The sequence below is a fragment of the Pseudopipra pipra genome, chromosome 5 (assembly GCF_036250125.1).
Source record: "Pseudopipra pipra isolate bDixPip1 chromosome 5, bDixPip1.hap1, whole genome shotgun sequence".
Lineage (NCBI taxonomy): Eukaryota > Metazoa > Chordata > Aves > Passeriformes > Pipridae > Pseudopipra > Pseudopipra pipra.
In genome coordinates this window covers 48,409,089-48,424,975 of record NC_087553.1, presented here as the reverse complement: position 1 = coordinate 48,424,975, position 15,887 = coordinate 48,409,089, and the positions used below count along the sequence as shown (strand labels likewise).

Here is a 15,887-nt window from a genome sequence, read left to right as displayed (position 1 = left end):
GGGGTTTCTTAGTTTGCAAATGAAGTAGCTCTGTTTTGGAAGGACGAATGTGTAAGAAAGAAACGTAAAATAGTCAGATGAAAATGTACAATACTGCTGTTCATGTGCACATGTAAGAAAAAAAGTCACTGAATTTTCTTCAAGGAACTATGTAATATAAACTGTGCTTATTCTGTGCTGAGGAGCTACAGCTTGCTGGAGTTCTGTTCACATGGGGCTGATCAAATTATTGATCCATATTGCTTGACATCTCTGCTTCACATTTTCATCAGGAATGAAATTTACCAGTGACATTATTGTCATGGTTTAGGAATGGTATTTAGTACTCCCACTAAAAAGAAAACCACAGGCCACTCCCCTCCTCCAGTGAGAGAGACAAAAGGCAGAGATTACAGGTTGAGATAAGAACAATTTACTGGAAACAGCAATAAGATATGGGAAATAAACAGTAAAAGCAAGAATATAAATAACTAAAGTGTACAAAAGAGGGTGTCACCGAGGACCCCAGATGACAATGGCGGATGGGTTTCCCCATCCCACCCTGACCCAAAGCCATACCTTCCTTCATGGAAGTGGAAATCCCTTACTTGTGACATGAGGTAGTATAGAATAACAACCTGGACATGCCCACACTTCTCCAGACCCCACCCCCTTACGGCTACTGCAGAGAAATTAATTCTGTCCTGGCCAAACCCAGGACAATTAAAATTAAATATTAAACTTTAAAAAAAATTAATTGGGAGCTATCATTATGATCTGCATTCCTTCTGGTAGCTCTGCATTCCAGCTGAGCAAGATACAGGTTGTTATTTAGAAACTTACAATAGTCTTCCACAGTCAGCTCTATGTTACTGGAACTGTCATTGAAATAAATTTGTGTGTGAGACTTAAGGAATGGGAGATAACTGACCTTTGCTATTATGAGATGATGGTTTGGCCCATAGGAGATGTTGAATTTACAGTTTTTCTTGTTTTCTTTTTCAATATCAACTTGCTAACTTTTTCTCAATTCTGTCATCCAAACATGTAGTCAAACTTGAAAAGAAACCTGAAATAGAGGCTTATAAGTCTATTGTCCTTGTATTCAAATATTGTTTTGTCCCTGTGAAGTGTTAATTAGTTGAAATATGAGTATAGAAAAATCCCATCTTCCAGGTTCCAGTATGCTGTATTTGTAATCCCTTTCATATAGTAGACTTCATGCTTCTTTAACTTGATTTCATGCATAACGTTAGTCTTGAAAATGTGTGTTCAACAATCTTTAGTGGATAACCAAGAAGTACATAAAAGCTCATGTTATTTATCAAGACTGAAGTTATGTATTTAACCACTTCTGATCCTATATATACATATATACACACACATATATTTAAGTTGTAGAATATCATGAATCTTATTGGACAATAAATATAAAAATCATGTAGTGAAAATAGAAGGGCACGTTAACGAGTAAGTATAATATTGGGCTTCTTAAAAATGTTATTCATAGTAATGAAGAACAAACTTCCTCTTGGATCATTCTGACTGTCCATGCAATATGTACTTACACTGTGATACATTACTTATCCTATTTTTCTCTCATAACAACGTTCAACATAAAAGACCTGTGGGACATGATTTTTTTTCCAGGTTGCAGAGGGCTGGAAACTAAACCTAGCAAATGGAAGATCAGTAACATTCTGAAAAGGGCTGTCAGGGTGAGGGAAGAGCAGCACAGAATTCCAGTAGTGCATTTGAAGATTGGAGTGGGAAAGGGGAAGTGAGTGGTAATGTCACTTTGAGTACTGAGCAACTAAAAGATGAACTATGAAAGGTTATTTTTATTGCACACATGAAATTCATTCTTCTGCGACTCCTTAGCAGCCTGAAAAAGCTCTGCAAGGCTTTAGCAATATGTTCAGATACTTCTGCTGACACCTCATGGAAAATATTGTTGTTACACTACTTTTTATTTTTCATTTGCTGTCTTTTTTTGTAATAGCATTGAGTGACTGGTTCTGAAGCCTCATTAGCTTTGTTTGCCACCTTGTCAGAAAAGGAGAAAACCTTGCATTACAGGAGACATGTCTTTTCTCTCCCTTAGGAACTGTTGTAGGTATGAGCCAAATGTAGGAAAACTTGAATTTTTGGCTTATATCACACTGCCCTTTTAAAATCACCTTGAAAAGACTTAGGAAAGGAAATGCAGTAAACAAACAACAGCAAAGATGCTTCAGACTATTGCCTATCCTCTAGGCTTCTTCCCTCTTCATATTCTGTCCTGTACAGTTTATTTTCAACTCAAGAGATTTTACACAAAGTCTTCAGTTTCCACAAATTGTTGTGTTTCACTACTGAAATAGTTTATCAGATAGTTCATAATATTCTTCAGGAAAAAAAAATTCTTCCAGTTTTCTATGTCAAACTAAAAAGGAACTCAAAACATACTTTGAGTGTCTTGAATGTAAAAAACATAGTGATGGACTATAGCATCTGTATTTAGCACTCAAACCTCTACTGCTCAAAAACTACTTTTCTACTTCAACCCATGACAGTTCTTAAATACAGAATCCGCTTGGATCTTATTCTCAGCTTGTGTCTAAAAAGGATCAAATAAAGGGAAATCACTGTCACTTCCTACTAAAGCCCAGAAAGGAGCACTGGACAGATGTTTGTCCCCTTTTCTCTTCTCAGTGGTGCAGGAATGGAAGGGACTCAGTCTTGGGGATAATTTACTATTCTTTGCTGAGGTGGGAACTGGAATGTGTTTTCCGCATGAGTTTCCAATCTAACAGAGACTGGAGTAGCAGGGAGTGGATGCAATTACCATTCACCACTAGTCTTTGCAGCTGGTGTGAGGTATTGGCTTACTGGAAAACACCTGGTTGCCTGGTGCAGGAGATCAAACTGTTACTGCAAAGGCCAAATTGTACAGTTTTTGATGCATTTATTAGCACTGTTATTTCTTTCACTGAGTTTGTAGTATTTGTAGACTAAATACTACTAGATCTAGGTGACTTTGTAATTATTAAACAAACCAGGTTTCAGTAATATATGGAGCAGAGCTGGCTATAAAATGTACTTTTCCTATAATATTTTTTTCTTAGAATTAGAAGCTAGTTGCTTTGTTTTAAAATGCAAAAAGCAGTGGAAAAATTAATATTCCTGCATAGACATCACACCTAATTACATCAGTCTTGTGAGGAAAATAGCACATTTCTATTTTTGTATCTGTAGGACCAGAGATTCTGATTTGGAAAAGAATTTTCAGTCTGTCTCGCATGTCCCAGAGGAGCATGCTAATTGCTTGGCTTCTCTGACTTCCCTTCAGGAACTATTCAACTTTGTATATGATCTGAAAATATTCATTATACCATGGGGAATGTTGAAGTGGCTTTAAAGCCTGCCAAGTAGTCTGTGATTTTTTTAACTATGATCTGTATTCATGTCCTCTTAGCAAATCCTATAGAGGAGGGATTTAAACCTGAGTCTCATGTTACATGTGAATATTCCCCCCACTGAGTTACCTTATAAAAATCATATTTAAAAATCAATGAAAAATGCATGGCAAATTTCTTTTGCTTCACATTCCTTTGAGAAGAAGGACTATAGCTTAGTTTAGGGGGATGCAAGACATTCTGTTTTTCTCTTTAGGCTCCTAATAGTCTCATGTGTAAGCTTCAATTTAGATTTCCTTATCACAAATCTTGAAAAGCTGCATCTACCTGATGCAGTAATTCTCGAGAGCTGATACAAGGATACATGTGCTTTTTGGTTGTTACTGCAAAGGAGGTGAAAATCCTTTCAAATCTTATAGAGATTAAATTACTGATGTAAGAAATTATAAACATATCTAGCTGCTATGTAGCTTTGAACTCTTGTGTGGATTCCACAAAAATAGCTAAGGTAGTGGGAAAGTCTTTTCCTGTGCCATTATCTTGGAATGTTCTGATGAACTGGACAGGAATAATGTGACGTAATTGCATGTTTACTGAACTTCTCAGTGTGGTGTATCCTCTGATAGCAATGCCAGACTTACTTTGCAACTCCACTGGAACCACTGTTAATTACACATTAATTGATGGAAGTGCCTAAAACTTTAGAAGAAACACATTCAAAATGTTTGGATTTCTCTTCCCACTCTTGGCTTGAGCATGATTTCTTCCTTTTTTTTTTTTTTGAATACAGCAGCATTAATTTTTTAGCTGTTGTGTAAAGGGTCAAAATGCATCTCTTGAAAAATCTACATAAATCCTCATGCATTCAGTTTGGGTGTTAAAAAGAATGAAGTCAGAAATTACTATATTGTATCTACAAGTTGTCAGGAACATGAATTTTTAAATATGGTGAAGGCAAGACCTGAATTGGGAGGCTATTTTTAAGACAAATCCAAGTTGTGGTTTGATTTGTAAAAGATTGTCTTAAGTCTGTCAGCCACAAATTGTTAATTTCTTTCTTTAGAAGAGAAAGATGCACAATTTACTTTTTCAAATTAATAGTTTACTGTCTGCATTAAATTCAAACTTATTTCCGTGTACCTGTGGAAAAATCTGCAGGCAGAGGGTTATCCAAGGTGATGCTGCCTAACAAAAGGAGACTGGTCAATAAATGGGCAACAGCACAGTGCCCTGATTGAAGCATGGGGGACTTGAATCCCATGTGTTGACAGATGTTTGCTAAGAATACTGTCATGAGGTAAGACAATCTGTGATCTTAAGGTGGGCAGTTATTCATCAGATCATACAGTAAGTTAGGCTGGAAGGGTCCTCAGGAGGTTACGTGGTCCAACACCAGCTCAAAGAGGAACCAACTTCAAAGTGAGATCTAACTTTTTTGAAGTTCAGTGAGATTGCTCACTCAAAGGCAAATTTCATTACACTGCTGTCATTTTAATTCAACAAATCCAAAGTAAGGTAGACCAGCCCAGTGCATGAACTCATCTGACAAGATTCGAGTTCTGAGACAAGTGTGGCAATGGAGGCAGTTGGATAGAAACAGTGGTATGTGCTTTGGGGCATTATATGCCTTCTCATGCCTATTTACCTTCAGCAGCTGCTTGGTGCTCTAATAATATAATTTCTCCATGGCTACTGTTGAACACTGAGAAATTTAAAGAAAGATATACTTTGATCTCCTATTTCAAAGTGAGCTTTGGCTTACAAATTCCTTGATTTGAAGGAGGAAGCCTGTTAGGGTCATTATTTACCTTGCAGTAGAGAAACTGCAGAGGTCCCTTAACCAAGTAGCATAATTTTTTCACACTTGGTAAGATGAAAAACGCAAGAGATCAAATACAGCAGGGAATTTGTAGCTCAGTATAAGTTTACAGAGTACAATATTTCTAGGAATAGAGCTATGGTAACTTTAAAGTATTTTCTAGATACCAGAAGTAGCGTAACTGTGTTTGCATGACACTATCCCAGCAGGTCACAGCATTACCACTCTCAGAGTTCTTGCAAGGAGAGCTTTTTTTTCTGTGAATCAGTGCAAGAAATGTTGGATGGGAAGCAAAATGTGCATTCCCTGCTGGGAGCAGCTATGGGTTTTAGCCACAAAAAGGAAGCATAGGCTCACAGTGGACAATTGATTGGAGCAATGACTGGGAAAAAATGAGGAGGAATGATAGCAGGAGTAGTAACATATACTTGACAGAGAAGATAAAACAGAATGAAGTACCTAACTTTCAGGCTACTCCTGAGCGTATAATTAATCACAGAAAAGTTTTCTGATGTTTGTATTTTATCAGCAGGGTTCTCAGATGTCAGCAGTGCTTTGAAATGTATTTTTTATCTACACATCACTAATATTTAAACAGGAAGTGCAGTTGTTTAATTACTGTAGTTCTAGGACAATTTATAAATCTGTCAGTTTTAATCTTTGTTACATTTTGTGACAAGGAGATTATGTGTATTCCAGTTTGATGTGTTTAAGAATTAGTTGTCACTGAAGGCTGCTATTTGAAATACATTTAAAATAAGAATAGTGCTTATATATGCTTCACTAAGTACACAAGGAATTAAGGCATTCCTTTTTGTTCTCAACAAATGCTAAAGCTGGAAGATTAAACATGTAGAGAATTTTGCACATAAATTGTTGTTCTGAGATCATTTGGCCCTGAATGACAACTTCAACATATAAAAAAGCTTGGTTTAGAACAGGTTTTTAGACAAGGATTTGTAGAATTTTACTTTTTCACGTACTTTTTACAAGATGGATGATGTTCAGCAATCTTCCCTAAAACCTTTTTCCCAAAATCATGGGTAGCCTAATCTAGCGTGTAATATTAATTATGGAAGTTTTGGGAAAATATATTAATCCTTAAAGGTGGCGGACTTAGAGACCAGTCAGACGTAATTTTGTACATTTTTACGGCAGTTTTTAGCTTTTATTGTTGCCTGTGAATGTTCTGACTTTACAATAAGGACTTCAAAAGCAAGTTAAAGGTAGATTTTTAGTGCAGTTATCTGCAAGTATTCTTCATAAAGCATGGCTTGTAGACTGTGCTGGAGATAAGGACTCCAATAAAATTAAATTCATATTGTTCTCTTGGGTATTGCTAAAAGGTTTGTTTTTAAAGAAGAATGAAAAATGTGCCATTGTGACACTGTCAGAGAGATCTTATATCCAGTAAAAGCTATGATTTGTTGTTTATCTCAGTACTGCAATTATAGAATCATAGAATCATTTAGGTTGGGAAAGACCTTTAAGATCATTGAGACCAACTGTTAACCCAGCACTACCAAGTCCACCACTAAACCATGCCCCTAAGTGCCACATCTATGGGTCTTTTAGATATCTCCAGGGATGGTGACTCAACCACTTCTCTGGGCAGCCCTTTCTAATGCTTGACAACCCTTTCCATGAAGATTTTTTTCCTAATATCCAATCTAAGCCTCCCCTGGTAGAACTGGAGGCAGTTTGCTCTTATCACTTATAACCTTGAGAGTAGACACCGTCTCCCACTTCATTGCAACCTCCTTTCTGGTAGTTGTAGAGAGTGATAAGGTCTCCTCTGAGCTTCCTTGTCTCCAGACTAAACAACCCCAACTCCCTCAGCTGGTCTTCGTAAAACTTTAGCTCCAGACCCTTCATGGGTTTTGTTGCCCTTCTCTGGACATGCTCCAGCACCTCAATGTATTTCTTATAGTGAGGAGCCCAAAACTGAACACAGGATTTAAGGTGCAGCCCCACCAGTACTGAAACCCTAATGTTTTAGTATTGAGGTTTTTATAAGCCCTTTCCAAAAATTCATTCTGCTTGTTACTGTTGGATAATGTTGACTTCATTTTATGTACTAAAAGAATAAAAAGTCATAACACTATTTCAAATAATAAATTATAGACCATATATGCATGATTTTAGCTCCTTCAAGAGTTGTATTTACAAATGCTTTACAATTTTCACCTAGGTTTTTATGATTTGCTTTTTAACATTTTGTTTAGTTACCAGTTAAACATTGTCTGTTTCTTATTTGAAGTAAGAGACATAATTGGAATGCAAGTAGCTAAATTTCTGATACAATTCTGTTTGCATGACAGAGCTACACTTCATGAAGGAGAAAATAACAAGTGCTTCCCTGAACCTTTTGTCTGTTATTTGCACTAGAAGCAATATAAAACACTTATAATTGTAAAAATGTGTATTTTGTGGACTCCTTAATATTCTAGCTAACAGAACAGTATGCAAAAATGTAATTTTAAGAATTTTTGAGCAAGATGATTCGCCTTTGCAATCTAATAATGTAATATGGAAATGGGTGTTAGCATGCCACGTATATTGTTAATAGTAAAGGGCAGCAATGGGCTTAATAAGGTAAGAATGGAAGCAATTATTTCTCAAACCTTTATTGTCTGTATATGGAGGTTAGACTAGGTGCTTATAACAGTAATTTAGCCTTTTGGTCCTTTATCCTATGGTGATTCTGGCAAGAAATACTTGAGGTTCTACCATCTACCCTGTAAAGAAATTCCAAGCCAGTTTTCATGTGAGAGTTAAATGTCATTTGCATTTAAGTGTTTATGTTCTATTTGAAGAAGAAAAAAAAAAAAACAACCTACTTTCCACACTTGAGGGCATTTCTGTCAAAAGTCTTGGGTACAGGAGCTCCAAGAAACTTGTCAAAATGTTGCAATTTGTGCATTCTTTTTTTACTGAGCTAAAACACAGAATTTAGAGCTGAGGAAAAGAGGAGTTTGGAGTTTCCTTTGACAATCCAAAGTAATCAAAATGAAGTCTTCAAAAAGGCTGTCAAGGATTGAATCTACCTCTCCTTTTATATCTCTTTTATTCCCAGACTGTAATTTGTGGGATTTACTACATAGATTTTGCCGTGGCCAAGATTTATGCAATTGTTTGTCCCAGATCACATTAAATCAATAAATCATTTTTTTGCCCATAGCATTGATTGCTTTTACCTTTTATTTTTACCTTTTTACCTGTGCACTTTTAACACTACCAGAAATGGGAACGCCTATATGCCCTCAGAATACTTTAAACACCCTTAAGCAGCTTTATTTGGTCAGCTGCCTTATTTTATTACCTTTCCTAAAATACAAACAACGCTGAATAACATTCTGTTTGAGGGTTGGGGCATTTTTTTTATCAGTTTCCTGAGCAGCTGCTAGGCATTTTCTTCTTAATATGATCTAGGATTCTCTGCTGCCAGTAGATAGAAGCCGAATGTAAATGCTTTCCCTTCCCCCCAGAAGGTCAAATGCAAATAAAGGGTCTATAAGCATAATGAACAGTTGCTTTTTGTTACAACTAAATGCAGAAATCAATATTGCAGTACAAAAACTGTTTGAAGGTAAAATGAGAAATCTAACAAAAATCTAGGATGTTTATTTAGCAGCTTGTCAATTTTCTGCATTGTTTTTCATCTGATTGATAAAAATAATCTGTGTTGAACTTTAGTACAAGTTAATACTGAGAAATTTCATTAGCTTGCAAAAGAAATAAAAGCAGGTCTTTTTGCAGTTTCATACAGAGTATTGTAGTAGTATTTTCAGAACTGGGGTAAATAAAGAGTAATAGCTAACACAAGAGGTTTTAATTACCACTAGGGAGGTAATTAAAATTTTTTCCTAGGGGACAAAGCTACACTATGTACCTAATTAAAGAAAATGTGCCAGTCCTTCAGAGACTGGATAATCATTTTCATTGTTATGTTTTAGTCCCCGCTATTCTAGAAATGGAAAATGTATAGTTATGAAGTTTGTGATACTTAGGGTTTATCCATGATGCTGTAACGATCCTATCAACCACAGTCAGATGCAGTATATGGTGACATGTTGCAGTTCTCTATTTTGCTTTGTCCATCACAAAATGCTCTAATTTTGTCTAAGACTGATCATTTTATTGTGTGTATGAAAAGAGATGAGAAAGAACTGATGTTGACATACATCATCAAAGTGGAATAAATTAAAACTATAGGGTATTACCTTTGTTAAATGACAGAAAAGGTAGTCATGTTTCCATAAGAGAATCGTTAATGAATTATTTTCTGTCTCCGTGTACAAAAAGAGTATCTCTGCATTCTTTTGATTGTATTCATTTTCTGTGAGTGTCTTCTCCATCTCTCCCAGACTGGCTGCTTACCAAATTCTTTGGAAGCCTTCTCTGCCTTGACCCCATCTCATTACTGTCTGGTGGTTAAGCCTCCTTTCTAGAAGCAGTCATATTTCCCCTCCACCCCTTTCTTCTTCACAGCAATAGCTTTAATCACTTTGTAAATTGAGTTCAGTGACCTTCTGCCTGTTATGGTATGCAAAATTCTGGTCATATTTTGATGAAGAATCATGGAATCATAGAATAGGTTGGGTTGGAAGGGACTTTAAAGGTCGTCTCGTTCCAGCCCCCCTACCATTGGCAGGCGTGCGACCCACTTGATCAGATTGTTCAGGGCCCCACGCACCTTGGTTTTGAACACTACCAGGAATGGGACATCCACAATTTCTCTAGGCAGGTTGTTCCAGTGCCTTACTACCCTCACAGTAAAGAATTTCTTCCTAACATTTAATCTAAATCTGCCCTCTTTTAGTTTAATGGTGATGCCTTTCAACTTGTCAGTTCTTCATCCCTCTTTGTTTTGCAATGTGTCTGAGGGAATCCCTCTTCAGCTGAATCTGCAACCTTCTGAAAATCTGAATTGTTCTGTGATCTGTCAGTATGTTTTAAATTATATTAGTTAACTTTCATTGATAGTCTGGTGACTCACTTTATTACAAGGATGCAAACTGTAGTCCCTTGTAAAATGTGAATTATTCCATCTTTTTAAAGTATCTCTCCGTCATGACTTTTACTGCAAATGCTTGTTTCCTTGGTCATGACAGGTGTCTACTTTCTTTGGCAAGTATATTGTATTTTTATAGACCCATAAATATGGGACTGCTGTGGCTTGCAACTGGCCACAGACTTTATGTTTAGCTGACAGCAAGGTCCACATTACGTATCTGGCTTTGGCTTGCTGGACTTGTCTTAGGCTGCCTGGAGATTTGGTCTGACTTGTAAAAGCATATATCTAATGAAAAAATAATAAATTCTGTCTGCTTTATTATAGCTCTTTCTATATCTTAGCTTTCTGCAATTGTGTGGTGTAACCTACCTTGGTAGATATGCTTTGTATTTAACAAATTGTTATAATACGTAGTTACTTTGTGTAGAGTTAACTATCTATAACCCTAGACTAAAATGGAACATAGAAGAGTAAAGACATGTGACCATATCTGACACCTTGAAAGTACTGGCATGCCATGATACTAGAGGCCCCAGACCTATGAACAGCTCACCAGTGGCCAATTATTGGTCATCAAATACTGTGACCTTGAGAGCAGAATAAAACCAGTTTTAAGGGAAAAGAAGAGAAGAAATAACAGATATGTGGCATATATAGAAGCCATCATATATGATCAGTTAGGATGTAATGTGGAGTTGTAGACTAGTGAAGAAATAACAAGATGTAAAGCACATTAACAAGCATAAAAATTAGTCCAAGAGGAGCCTAGAAAGAGAGAAGGAAGAAACAGGCAACATCTTACTTCTCATGGCAAAGGATTTGGGATGCTGATAACTCAGTCACCATACCACACCTATGCAGGTTGAAACCATTGAACCTAGAGGGTCATTGGAAGGGTGAGCAAGAGGTAGATACTGGAAAGATTGTGTGTATATTTGTCATTTTAACAGTATTTGGAGTGTGTTAGTACCATTGTTAATGGACTAATAGTAAACTCTTTGATTAGACTGTTATAGCTTTCATTAGGACTATAAATAAGTTCCTGACTTTTCATATACAATATGTACCTTTTGCCTATCTCAGCATACTGAATGTGACAAATAATTGGAAATTCAAACAACCTGTTCTGTAACTTGGCTATCACAGCTCAGTAACAGTATGTGTCTTATAGTTTTACATCCTTAGTGCAGGGGAGCCTGGTTTCCTTGCAAAATTAGTGGAGCTCTGAGAGAGCAATCCGAATGCTTAATTGGGAGTTGTCTTCTTTTTGTTGATTATGTAAAGTTTATGTGCTCCTTACATTAGCACTCTTACCAGATTTATCAGTTTCACTTCCCTTCTTGGCAATTCTCTTTTGTTTGGTAACTGCATCCTCAGTGTCAAAATTGTTAACTTGAAGCCTTCGGAGTTTCTTCAGACTTCCTTTCCTGTGCATCTTTTCCCTGCTTCCATTCTGGTTTATTTTTACTCTTTCCTATTTACTGCTCTCATTACAGCATATCACATTTTTAAGTAATTTTGCTCTTGTAATCCAGTCTTCTTCATCATTCTGAAGAGCTGGGGAATGCATACCGTTTATACTCCAAAGATGTATTTAAACTATACGTAAAATGACTAACCCATGTTTCAAGTGTGTTCACTGAGAGATTTTCTTGATGCTTTTGGATGCATAGAGATGACTCTTCATTTTCTAACAATGAATGCCATGAAGTACAGAGTTCTACTATCTTTTCTCGCCTTGCATGAGCAAGTACTTGAAATCTTGACAGCTTTTTTTTCTCAAGTTAAAAGTTTTGCCACTGATGAGTTTTTTTGACATCTTGTTTTTGAGCTAAATAAAATTCTTCAAGGAAATCTGCGAAATTTGTACTTAAATAAAATTTGATTTGAGGTCTTCAACTTTTGTAGAAAACACAATAACTTTGCTCAACACCAGGCGGTGTACAATATCTGATTAATGCTGTTGTGGTTGATGTGATCTGCAGCAGGAGTTTTTTTAGGTTTCCAAGGAAACAGTGCAATAGGGGCATATGGGGGTATGATTATACATATGTATGTATAGCAGTTTCTTAAAATATAAAAGAAGCAAGATTGGAGGTGGGCTAAATATCCGTATTTATAGCTGAGCTATACCCAGCCTAGATCTTCCCATACAGCAGTGAAAAACCTTTCACCTGGTCTAACAGAGCCTGAATTTTGCCTGTATGACTTTGTACCAAGCTCGTGTGCCACCAAGTAGCCACAGTGCAGTTTGGTTTCTCACCTACACCAATAATAATTTTCACTACTTTCTAAAAGTTGTTCACTGGATAACCACAGAACAAATTCTTCTACAAAAATAATTAATGTCCATGGCATCAAATACAGTCCGTAAAATAGAATAGACTTCACTGAAGGTTTCTGCTTGTAAGATTTGTTTATGTACCCAGTTGGATATGTGTAGGCGAGCTGTTTTTGATGAGAAGGAAAGTTTGCTCAGAGTATCATGTTCTTTGGAGTTGCCAAAATAATAGAATGTAAGTGTAGGTAAGAAGAAAAATATAAAAGTTGTCATGGTAATCAGATATCTGATCTGCAGTAGCCTGAGCTGACAGTACTTTGTACAGATTTTTCAAGCTCTGACTTTAGGAACCATCCAACTTCAAGTAAATTTATTCAGTTAAATAGTAACATGGTTGAAGGAGAAATTTCTTTCAAAGCTGAAAGGACTGATGACCTTGTTGTTCAGTCTGTGCATGCATGTTATTTGCTTTAGCTTAATCTCAAGTTCGTTATGACTCTTCTGAGTTGTCTGTTTATCTCCAGTTGTTCAGCGTAAATGAAGGCTTTGCTCTTATCTTCTGCTTGATCTGCATGTTGATACGTGATATGCTGCAGTATTGTTGAAGGTCAGGGAAGACACCTCAGTGATTATATTTGAAATAACCAAAAGGCATGCCTGTTGTTTTTGTTAATCTGAGCTGTAATGAAGTATGCTCTTTGCAATTTATTTGTATACCACAGATGTAGTAGATGAAGTTATACTTCCTTGGTTCTAGAAGAATAAATGCTGGAAAATTATATGGTCACCCTTGCATTTTGCATGTTTTTCTAGCAAACATAAGAAAGAGTGTGATTGATTAAATCTAATGAATACTGAAAAAAGATTGTAATTTCAGTCATTATAAAAGTACTGTTCCTGAGTAAAAAATGCTGATTACGCTACATTGGTTTATTAGAATTTGTTTCTTCAGATTTTGGATGAATAAATTGTATAACTTTGTATCAGGTTAATTGATGCACTGTAATGAGAGTTCTGCATTTCACTCATAGTTTGGGACCATTGTATGTGCACTTTTTCTTGCATATCAGTGAAGGCAGGATAGTGTTGAAGGATGTCAAAAATTGAAATGGTATTCAATATTACGGATTGAAATTTCTCTAAATTTACCTTTCTGTAGTTCTTTTTTTAGTTAAGGCCTCAGTCCATCCCTATTGAGATAATTTTGATACATGACGTCATAGCTCAGTTACACATCAGTAATAATTTGCTAATGCTTTTTCATGGGTAGTTGTTTTCAAGTCTTTATTGATTTTTGGATGTTGGAGCCTTTCCCAAATACATTTAAAAATTGAAGTGGGTTGGCTGGGTATAACCGAAGTTCCTCTGAATTTTCCGTTTTCTCAGGAATGCATATATACTTGTAAGTACATGTAATTTTTAAACAGTAGTGATGTCCATAATCTGTTTGAGTGTCTTACCTTTCATTGTTTTTCTCTTCATTTTCAGGTCTGGCAGTTTCTCTTCAGTTACTTCATGGAGACATAGAACAAATTAGGAGAGAGTATACATCCAGATTTACCCATGGAGTATCAATAACAAGGAAATTAGGTTTTTCCAATATCATAATGCCTGGTAAGAGAAAAATATATCAATAATTACTTGATTTTCAGCTGTTTTCCAAATAACTACTGTATTCTGAAACTTCTTAAACAGTTCTAGGGACTTTTATGTTAGTATTTTTTCATAAAGTTAGAAGAAAACTGTGTCCCAGTGGCCACATTATATTATACACTGTATAGTTACTATGCCAATGTCAAATGGGCATACGGCCATAGTAGCCTATTTTGAGAGATGGAACCTTACTATATAGAAGTGAAGATGACTGAATACAAGACTGATGAGCTTTATATACGGAAAAAGATAACCAGCAGAACATTATGTTCTTAAGAGATGGTAGCTTTCTAAATAAAGACTCAGAGAATTTCACTGGTACTGTACAGCTTCTGTTTTCACAAGGCTTGTGCCTCCAGTACTGGAAAACGACTGGAAATGGATAAAAATACAGATGCAGAGACCTCATTTTGCTTATTTGTATGATAAAATATGCAAATACTTAAGCAGATGCTAAGGAAGGTATAAAGACTGTGTCGGTATGAATGTGAAGAAGCAAATACAGGAAGAAGATTGTAGAATTATTTATAGCTCCATTCCTGAAATGAAATTTTTAAAAAGTTTAATAGGTTTGTGGCAATTAAAAGACAAATATCTCTTTAAAGGAGGAGCATACTTGCAAGCAGACCAATTTGGCATGATTATGGTGTTATGTTGTTGCTGACAAATGTTGCAGGGAGGAGCTCACATCTCGGTTTCAGCTGAGTCTACAGACAGAGTCTTGACTCTCTCAAATCATCCTCATGACTTGTGGATTTTTAACAGAGACTGTCTTCTTCATATAAAGCTCTGTCTTTGCATTCCTGTGGACCTAAATCAGAAGTAAACTAAGGTTCTGAGGCAGGAATAAATAAACTTCAGTACTTGACTAGTCGAGGAGGTCTTAAATAGGCATTTCAAACTCAGTAATGAGACTCAGCTTTAGCTACCAGCATGTATTTCTCTTGAACTTCTGCCTGAAATTTGACAACGGAGAATTCACTCTTGTGTTCTTTCTGCCAATTAAACATCTGTCCTTCTGCATCCTTGATCAGCACCACCTGATCACTTAAAATATGCACATAACACAGGTTAATAAAACAGTTTTAGAATTACTATGAAAATACTATGCTAATGGGACTGCAATATTTAGAACAATAAAATGCATGAGTCGGGTGTCACTTAATTTGGTTTATATATGTATGCTTAGTAGAAGCATTCAGTTGAAATTTTATGGCTTATTAGCTTGGGTTTGTTGTATTACAGTTGGATTTGTAATTTGAATCAAATGGGTGTTGTAGATAATGTGGCTGATAACAGTGGAAGCAGCTTTACTGAGCACACTATAACTCCCATTAAGAATCCTTTCTCCATTTATCTATGATTTAGTGACCTCCTGCTCTGTGTTATCAAATTTTCTAAGTTCTGTAAATAGCTCTCGTGTCCCCTCACTTTCTAGTTGAGAAATAATGTATTAAACTGAGAAAAACATGTTATACCAGAGTACTGTGTAATCAGCTGGTGGAGGAGTTTCTTGACTCAGTTTCAAAGAGTTGTGCAGGCTCATTTAGTCCTGTTTTTAGTTTAAAAAATAGTATATGGGTTCTGGTATGCTTCTTTCTCAGTCCAATTGTATGCATACCTCAGTTTAAATAATGTTCAACTTCTATTCCGTGTTTACTGGCATAGAAGGGATTTCTCCTGAAGAGAAATAATCATCTCACTCTTGCAATGATGAGTTTCAAGGGCTAACCAGAGCAG

General features: G+C 36.1%; 1 protein-coding gene across 6 annotated transcripts in view; it reads left to right on the top strand.

The window, feature by feature from the left end:
- Positions 1 to 15,887, top strand: part of DOCK4 (dedicator of cytokinesis 4) — a 247,191-nt gene that overhangs the window by 133,356 nt on the left and 97,948 nt on the right. For all 6 annotated transcript variants that reach the window (XM_064655979.1, XM_064655978.1, XM_064655976.1 and 3 more), the window contains exon 13: positions 13,983 to 14,108. In XM_064655979.1, coding sequence (XP_064512049.1) covers positions 13,983 to 14,108 — 126 coding nt within the window. The remainder of the gene's footprint in view (positions 1 to 13,982; positions 14,109 to 15,887) is intronic.